Source organism: Polypterus senegalus, chromosome 9 (genome assembly GCF_016835505.1).
Source record: "Polypterus senegalus isolate Bchr_013 chromosome 9, ASM1683550v1, whole genome shotgun sequence".
Taxonomy (NCBI): Eukaryota; Metazoa; Chordata; class Cladistia; order Polypteriformes; family Polypteridae; genus Polypterus; species Polypterus senegalus.
In genome coordinates, this window is record NC_053162.1 from 66,291,980 (window position 1) to 66,302,101 (window position 10,122).

General features: G+C 35.2%; 1 protein-coding gene across 1 annotated transcript in view; it reads left to right on the forward strand.

Annotated features, from left to right (window-relative positions):
• znf507 (zinc finger protein 507) overlaps positions 1-3,440 on the forward strand; it is a 59,439-nt gene extending 55,999 nt beyond the window's left edge. The window contains exon 7 of the mRNA XM_039763168.1: positions 1,972-3,440. Coding sequence (XP_039619102.1) covers positions 1,972-2,347 — 376 coding nt within the window. The 3' untranslated portion in view covers positions 2,348-3,440. The remainder of the gene's footprint in view (positions 1-1,971) is intronic.
• The last annotated feature ends 6,682 nt before the right edge of the window (positions 3,441-10,122 follow it).

The window sequence follows — 10,122 nt, forward strand, 5'->3', positions numbered from 1 at the left end:
ACCTGTACTTCTCAGGGCTCTTGCTAACGGGTCAGGAATATCTCTGCCAACCTTTTACTTCATTGTGTCCATTGTAATGGAAGTCATTAACCAACCATTGAAGTACTACATTAAGTTTTCTTATGGTGTTGGTATATACTGTATATGTAAAACATAAATTGTTTTTGCCAACATAAAAGGGCAATTTGCAGCAGTGTCCAGTATTCCTGACTTAATCAGAGTAATTTACTGACCTCCTATTGTAATAACTGCATCTAGCATGAATTAAGCAGCTTTTGTTAACTCCCAAGCAGTGACATTCCCTTAATGCACAAGTCATCTGCAATTTTAACGGTGCCACGCAGCACTTTTGAACTGCCATGCAGGTGTTAATGTGTTGCTTCACAGAGGACACAGCTTGTCAACTGCATTTTATTGCTTAGCGGCACTTGATGCTTTTAAAGGGTACCCCGTACTCCCCCAGGTCATTGATCTTGCGTTGTTACTTTGTAGCACTTTAAGCTTCATGGAAGACTTCCCCCTTGCCACCAACCGTTCTGAAATAATAACGCAGTCTTTAATATGCATATATGTTGTTCATATGCACTTTTTGGTACACATTTTCATTTTCAAATCCAAGTAAAACTTTATATATAAAAAAAAAAAAAAAACCACCCTGTGTAATCTCTGTTTTAACGTTTTAGGTTGTGGAACATTTTCGATTTTTGAATTTTGCGTACAGGATACTCAACCTATAGTAGTAATATAATCATAAGAACCTTATTTCTAACACCATATTTCTCTAAATACTTCTGGCTTCTGTGTTTTCCTGTGTGTACTAGATTAACATTAATCTGTGGCATATTTCTGCATTTACATGTCACTATCATTAGGGTTTGTTACCCTTTAAGGAATATATATATAGCATGAGTGTGAAATCATTTTCCCTCTGTACTTAAAGGATAAGTTTGTTTTTTTCAAGTCAAATTTATTTCTTCATAAAAATAGTATACAGCATTTGCCATGTGAAATGTACCTCCACGTTAAAACAGCAAAAGTTTTGACTTCAGACACATTCTGTATATATAACAAAAGGGAAATTTTATTGCAGATTCCTGGTACTATTTTTGAGGTAAGGATGTGTCTCGTATTTGATTTTTGTGATAGCAATGGATTTTGCAGGAGGAGTGCTTGTACAAATATAGTAAATCAACATGACACCAAGCACATGGCAGAAAAAGTGCTGAGATTTGGTTTTTCGAGAGAATCCAAACCCTCCAGGGTGATACGTTATTACTAGAAGCGCACATAGCTAGTCTTATAAATGCCTGAATCTCATAATGCTGATGGTTTATTTTTACTTTTTTTGTTTTGGGTTGAAAATAACGTGCAAGTTATTTTATAATATGTGTAATCTCTAGACATGAATCGGTGTTCTAACTTTCTTGGTTTTAAAAAACTGACATTTGTAAGCTTTTATTTTGCAATAGTGCTTCATGCCCCTTTTATTGAAAATGCTTAACTTTAAACACAAGTTTGTGTGGCAAATGCATATATACCTTCTTCGTGAAGAAATAATTTCAACCTTATAAATACCAAACTTCTCATAAAGTCTTTTATCAGTTGCATATGCATTTATATCAACCTGTTGTTAACTATTTTTTTTGTTGCTTGGTTTCTTAACTATATGTTGTGCAGCATCATTCCAGACTATTATTTTGACTACACTAAAAAATTATTCCCTTATTTAAAAAAGAATTTATGTACTTTGAATCTTGATCTTCTTTTTTTCCTGTTGAACTTCCCATTAGACTAGGTGTGGTTTCCGAAGATATTTGGTGATGAATATAAAGAACATAGATGTGCATTTGTTATAGAGATCTCAAAGTAGTAGTTGCTAAACCTGATATGACTGAAGTGCTTTAAACTGTAATATAAGTTATAACTGAACTTTGTTTTTTCCACTTCTGTCCATTTCTCTAACACACGCAGATCTCAGTGTGCTGCTTCTAAAAGGATACTGTGTGAACCTGCTGTTGAAAGTGCTTCTGCTAGTCCTGTGTGCATTGAAAAGTCAGCAGCTGGTCTTGAAATAACCACTGCAACTGAAGAAAACACAGTGGTTTCAGATGGCTCAAAGATGTTGGGTACATCAAAATCATTACTTGCTCCTGACAAGACGGCACTTGGTCAACTTCGTGCGGGAATGGAATATTGTGTCTTGCTGTTTTGTTGTTGCATCTGTGGTTTTGAGTCTATGAACAAGGAGCTATTAATGGAGCATATGAAGGAACATGAAGGAGAGATCATCAGCATTATTCTGAACAAGGAGCAAAGTACTAATGCAGCACAGAACAGTCCAAAGTAGTCCTTGATTTTTGAAGAGCTACAAAGCAGTGAACCAACAGGAAGGCAGACATGCTTCTGCAAGAAACTTCATACAAAACCTTATTAATAAAATCTGTCCTTCTCATGAGGAAGTAAAACACATCAGTAATTTCATTTTTAAGCTGTAGTGCAGTGTCTTTTAAAGAAATGTTAATTCAGTTTGTTTTCTGTGAAACACTTTACTTTTTATAAGGCTAGTTGCCTGTGACAATTTATTTACCCTTCCACATAGTAAAATACATAAATTTTCTGTATGGCATTTAATGTAAAATTCTATAACTAAACTGCTATTGTTGTATGATCTAAGCAGATTTTTTTTTGTATGGCCGTGCCACAATTGGGCTGTTAATTGGATTTTAAAAAAACACACAGACTTATTTAAACAGGTTTACTAGTTTTATTTTTCCTAAAGTAGTAAAGGGGCAGCTTTCTACAGGTTACTGTAAAATATCCATGTTAAAGTTACATTTTACTGTACAGACACTTTGGAAACTATTTATGTGGATGAATACTGTACCATATTTTGGTATTTATTTTTATTTATGCACATTTTGTATAGTTTTTATAGAGTTTTCTCCCCATGGTGCTATTTTTTTAAAATACATCGTAGAAGACTGAAGTTCTTATTACAGGACTGTGGAATTATCAGTGTTTAATCTTTTTAAAGAATGTATATTTAAATAATGGGCTTTGTTTTCACAAAAAGTGGAAATTTAAAATCTTCACAAAAAAATTGAAATTGCTTGTGACTCAGTAGTTTAGTGGTATTTATGTTGTATGCATGGTCTAGGTTTTTTTTTTAATATAAACTTATTTGCTTTGTCATTTTTAATTTTAAATCTCCACACACACCTATAGTTTGGGTTCCTGTTACCATGTTAATTTAGATCTGGAAAAATGCTTACTGCAGTATTTAAAGCTTCAAAAAGTTTAGTTATTGTTTAATTCTTATTGCCTTACTGCTATATTGTGTGCATTATTTTTTTAATTACATGTAAACTACTATTGTTAACATAGCATTGTGTTTCCTTGCAGCTGGAATTCAGAAAACTGTTTTGTAAAAAAAATCAAAATATTATGACACTGCATAATATGTTCTTTTTCATTGACTGTAGTCCATTTTTTAGTAAAAGGGCTGTTGTTAAAGAAAGGTAGATGGGTTGGTTTGCACACCTACAACTCAGTTGGTTTTGACAATTAATCTACATTGTAAAGAAACTTTTTTTTCTTTTTGTAAGGCAAGAAAAATCACATTTTTGTTGGTATTTCTAAAATGATTTCAGTTTCTGGTTTAAATTACACTCTTCACCAGCCTAAATTAACATGGCTTTATCTTCTCTATGAGAGAGAAATTTATTCAACCCTCTGTTATCTCAACCTCTGCAATATCAGATTACAAATATCACTCTCACAGCAGTTAAGATTTAGCTTTCAATCTAAGATGAAGCAGTGCCACTGCATTTGCTGCTGCTTTACCAATCCAGCATCCTGCATGCAAAGCTCTGTGCTATATATAAAGTGGAACATTACCTCTGTGTCTGTTTGGGTTTTCTTTCTACATTATTAAAAATGTATGTTATAGTTGATAGAGACGACTGTATTGGCACCAGTGTGGACTGTGTGTGTTTTATGCTACAGTGGACTAGTTTGCTGTGTGGAGTTGTTTTATGCCAACAGTTAATGTTGGTATAACATTCAGAAGGATTTTCTGTGCTGCACAGATAAAATCTTTTGCCATGCTTATGCAATGACTTTTCTGTAGCCAACTTGATATTTTTCATGTTGACATAGTGTGTCCCATTGAATTAGCTATTTGGATAGGGGGGATAGGTGGTAGTCACATGTGGCCAAATCTAGAGAATAGGTTGAGTGTGGCACAGATTTATACTGCAGCTTTTGCAGCCTATGTAGAGTAAGTAGGGTCATTGTCCTGAAGCAGAAAGGGAATTGTCAGCAGCTTTCCTTTACTCTCATCCCAGACTGACTGCCATATTAACACTAAAGCATACCTTTATAATATTGACTTATTAACATGCAATTGATATGGTATACAGAATGATCATACATACATTACTGTGGTGTTGGGGAGTCACAATGCTTCAGTTGTTTGCGCTGTGTGTCATAGTGATGTAATCCCTGTTTATTAAAAACATAAATTAAGCTAATGAATACATAGGAATTTATTTGAAACTGCGTGCATGATGCTTCATTTCAGGAGTCACACTCTGGATGCCCAGAATGATGATAAACCTTACTCGTTTTTAGCAAGGTTGGACCCATGAATCCGTTTAGCATGTTCTATCACTCTGTTAAATTTCTGCCTGGTGGTGGTAACATTTTCTTTTGTCATCTGCCATGGTAAGATACTACAGCCTATTTTTCGACTGTGGCATATAATGGAGACTGGGACTCATCCAGGTACACATTGAATAGGTACAAATTAATCTACAAAGGCATACTGTTGTCTAGGCAGAAATTCAGTGATGTCATGCTACCTGTTTTACTGTGTTTGTGGCATCCATGTTAACATTGTGTCTGAAACAAGAAATCTACAAGTGTTTTTTTTTTTTTTTTTCTTTTATAGTGTAATTAACATTTTTATAATAGAAGCTGGTTATTGGTGATATACAAACTTAATACTATAGAAATGCCCCTTTCAAGCTCAGATCCACCTGTCATAAATACAAATCAACACCAGCCCGGGTAGATGTTCTTATTGTACCCATATTTAAAAAAATTTGAATTTCTTTTTCAAATATTTTTAATTACTAATTCCTTTTCAGTTAATTGTTTACACAGGTTAATAAAACGTGTGTTAGTGCCAGTGTAAGTAAACCTGAAAATGGAAATACTTTTTGTTTTTGGGGTAGTCTTCATATGTGGAATGAAGTGATTATACTGTACCTAATCTGCATATTTGTAAACAGACATGTACAGCACTTCAAAACGTGTTATCTTGGCAACCTTCTCAAAGCTCATATTAAATATTCTTATATATATATATCTGACTATCTGTGTGGTCTTATGATCCCTCAGCATCAGTAAAATCTCGTATCTGTAGTCCAAAGTACATAGCATATTTGAGAGATTTCAGAAACTGTGTTGCAGTTTAGGTTTTTGCATCAAATGATTGTGTGTAATTGGTTGATCCTGTTGCCGTACGTATGCGTCCATGCCATCTGTCCATCTTTTTAAGTCCCACCTCCAAACATTCAATTATTGACAAGCCCAGTAATCTCCAGTCACTACTTACCACAAATTCAGGCTGTCTAAAAGTCTGGTTAAAATTTTTGGGTGCAATTTTTGTATCCTTTCATAGATAAATATGGCTGTGGTTCAGCATCGGAGTCACATTTATCATGTTTGTCACAAATTTTAATATTGCTGTCATCATTCTGTGCATTATCATTACATTAAGGAATATCATTTCTAGACTTTGATCCGTAACTAAATTGGTATAACCTATTGCTGCTACATTTTTAGGGGTTTTACATAAAATGCAAGTGACATGCAGATTTGTGCTGCAGCTGGGTGCTCTAGTGCTATTACTAGTATGGTTTTTAAGTTTAAAAAATCCTTTTTAACATTTTTTAATAATAAAGAATCAATTTAATTTCAAAATGTTTCTGTAAGTGTAGCAATTTGTTTTACAATCGTCCAGCAAATTCATTAGCCATATAGTGCTTCTTGTCTAACTTACCATAAGAGCTTTTCATTATTGTAGATAAAAATGGTTTTTTTTTTGTACTGTCTTACCCATTTAAAAGAAGAATCACAGGAGCAGTTATGTATAATTTGTAGGACTTCAAAAATTACCAAATAAAATATGTTGAAATGGTAAAATAACTTAATCAAAAAATATTTTTTGAGAATATATATATATATATATATATATATATATATAGTATACCTGGAAAACTTTTTTTTTTTTTTTCCTTGTAATTTGTAAGTAATGCCCACAGACCGCGTCTGGGCACTTTTCTTTCTATTGGATAACTAGACAGTTTCATAGGAATAACAATAAATCTGTATAATCTCCCTTATATTCTCTGTCTGTCGCCAGCAGATGCTTCGCACAGCTGTATTGCTATTGTAGACTGTTACTACAGGGTTATTTGGGTGGATCTTCTGTAAAGTGTCTTTTACCTCAGAGCTTATGGTAAGAAGCCATTAGTGTCATACAAGATTTTATTTATTATTTTTATGCAGGCCAGGTTTTACTGTTAGTTTCAACTGAAAATTTAAAAAATCCCAATATATGCATGTAGTGTTTTTTTTCTAATATTTATTGTTTTCTGCTTATTTAAAACTGTTTTGACACATTTTTAAAGTATTGTGGCAACGAATTAAAGCCAAGTTGTGACAGAAGTCCAAAACATGGTGACAGTAGTTTCCTTTCTTTATCTTTGTCAATTTAATGCATGAAATAAATTATTTAAATCACCCTGTTCAATTTTACATTTTCTTGTGTAAGATGTGTGCTGACTTTGTATAGTAAAATAGTTATATATGATTGGAACTGTCATTTTTTATTTTTGAGATTATCTATTTTTCTTAAGGTATAACACTAAACAGCAATGTATTTTTATCCAAAGCAAAGCACTTCTTTAAAACTGACTGAACTGTTTTTATTTTTTACTGTGTACAACTGAAAATGTGTAATTTTATTCAGCTCTTTGAGCTGCATGCCTTAATTCTACAAAGACGACTTGGAACTCATTTCTATCCTGAACAAATCTGGCTTTTCAAAACGAATAAAGCAAGATTTATAGGACATACTGTAACCACATTTTAAAATGCTTTTTATTGTTAGAATAATTTATTATTCTTTTTAGAAACTTCTGTTATGTTGCCATTGTATTTTTGGTAATAAAGAAATTTAAATAATGTATTTAGCCTCATCAGTTATAATTGCAGTTGTACATTGAAATTTATTTTGTTTACAAAGACCAAGACAGAATGTTTGTGAATGAGAGGGAGGTCGGAGGATTGGTGTGGATGCAAGGAGTAGAGTTGGCAAAGGTGGAGGAGTTTAAATACTTGGGATCAACAGTAGTGAGTAATGGGGAGAGTGGAAGAGAGGTGAAGAAGTGTGCGGGCGTGCAGGTTGGAGTGAGTGGAGAAAAGTGAGTGATTTGTAACAGATGGTTACCAGCAAGAGTTAAAGAGGAAATCTACAAGAAGGGATTTGGATCAGCTATCTTATGAGTTGGAGGTGGTGGCACTGACCAAAAAGTAGGAGACTGAACTGGAGGTGGCAGAGTTAAAGATGCTAAGATTTTCATTGGGTGTGATGAGGTTGGACAGCATTGGGAACAAGTACATTAGAGGGGTGGCTCAGGTTGGGTGGTTTGGAGACAAAGCCAGAGAGGAGCTTTGTGTGTTGGTTGGATCTGTGCAGTGGGGAGCTGCTGGGTGTATTGGAAGGTTACTAGGGATGGAGCTGCCAGACAAGACGAAAAGAGGAAGGCCTGAGAGAAGGTTTATGGATGATGTGATTATGACGGAGCAAGATGCAGAGGATTGGAAGATATGCAAACTGGTGCACCGTGATCCTTAACAGGAGCATCCAAAAAAGAAGCAGCAGCGGCGGGCATTTCTACAGAGAGCATCTCTCTTAATTAGTGTGTTATTTCCTTTAAATTCTGGTAATGTTTCTTACACCTGCCAGTGCTGTCTCCATTCCCTTTAAATTTCATGATTCCTTGTTTTCACTGTATAAAATCCTGCATTGATTGCATTTGTCTTTGACCTCACTTATTTAATTACTCTCAAGCAGGGGTTTTGTTAATAAAACCAATAATACAAATATTTTCTGTAGTTCCACTTATTCCCTGGATATCCTTGTCTAATTTATAGGACTGACCTGTAACTGTCTCCTACCCAGATTTACCCTACGTCTAAGCCGTTTGTGGGGTGTAGCTGCATCCTTGCCCAGAATTTTTTCTATTTGTATTGTATTTATAGTTTTGATTAAATAATGGATCATAAGAAATTTAACAATTGAGCATCCGATCTGCCGAACATGAATTTGTGTCTAATAGCCAAGGTGTCCCACAAGTCTAAATCAGATTTTTTTTTAAATATATATACAGTTAGGTCCATAAATATTTGGACAGAGACCATTTCTTTTCTAATTTTGGTTTTGTACATTACTATAATGAATTTTAAATGAAAACAACTCCGATGCAGTTGAAGTGCAGACTTTCAGCTTTAATTGCATAAAAATGTGAGGTAACTAAAGCATTTTTTTCACACAATCCCTTTATTTCAGGGTCTCAAAAGTAATTGAACAAATTAAATAACTGGAAATAAAATGTTCATTTCTAATATTTGGTTGAAAACCCTTTACTGGCAATGACAGCCTGAAATCTTGAACTCATGGACATCACCAGATACTGGGTTTCTTCCTTTTTAATGCTCTGCCAGGCCTTTACTACAGCGGCTTTCAGTTGCTGTTTGTTTGTGGGCCTTTCTGTCTGACGTTTAGTCTTCAACAAGTGAAATGCATGCTCAATTGGGTTAAGATCAGGTGACTGACTTGGCCATGCAAGAATTTTCTACTTCTTTGCTTTAATAAACTCCTGGGTTGCTATTGCTATATGTTTTGGGTCATTGTCCATCTGTATCATGAAATGCCGCCCTATCAATTTGACTGCATTTAGCTGGATTTGAGCAGACAGTATGTCTCTGAACACCTCAGAATTCATTTGCCTACTTCTGTCCTGTGTCACATCATCAATAAACACTAGGTTCCCAGTGCCACTGGCAGCCATGCACACCCAAGCCATCACACTGCCTCCACCATATTTTACAGATGGCGTGGTATGCTTTGGATAATGAGCTGTTCCTCGCCTTCTTCATACTTTTTTTCTTGCGATCATTCTGGTAGAGGTTGATCTTGGTTTCATCTGTCCAAAGAATGTTTTTCCAGAACTGTGCTGGCTTTTTTAGATGTTCTTTAGCAAAGTCCAATCTAGCCTTTCTATTCTTGAGGCTTATGAGTGGCTCGCACCTTGCAGTGCACCCTCTGTATTTACTTTCATGCAGTCTTCTCTTTATGGTAGACTTGGATATCGATACGCCTACCCCCTGGAGACTGTTGCTCACTTGGTTGGCTGTTGTGAAGGGGTTTCTCTTCACCATGGAAATGATTCTGCCACCACTGTTGTCTTCCGTGGACGTTCAGGTCTTTATGCGTTGCCGAGTTCACCAGTGTTTGCTTTCTTTCTCAGGATGTACCAAACTGTAGATTTTGCCACTCGTAATATTGTAGCAGTTTCTTGGATGGGTTTTTTCTGTTTTCACAGCTTAAGGATGGCTTCTTTCACCTCCATGGAGAGCTCCTTTGACTGCATGTTGTCTGTTCACAGCAAAATCTTCATGCAAGCACCACACCGCAGATCAACTCCAGGCCTTTTATCTGCTTAATTGATAATGACATAACGACGGACTTGAACACACCTCCCCATGAAATAGCCTTTGAGTCAATTGTCCAGTTACTTTTGAGCCCCTGAAATGCTTTAGTTGCCTCACATTTTTATGCAATCTTTTTGTTCATTCCACTGAATTAAAGCTGAAAGTCTGCACTTCAACTGCATCTGAGTTGTTTCATTTAAAATTCATTATGGTAATGTACAGAACCAAAATTATAAAAAAGTTTTCTGTCCAAATATTTATGGACATGACTCTATATAGACAGCCTTGAGTCTGCATGCTCAGAGCTCTCTATCAGCTTTGCACGTCTGAACACTG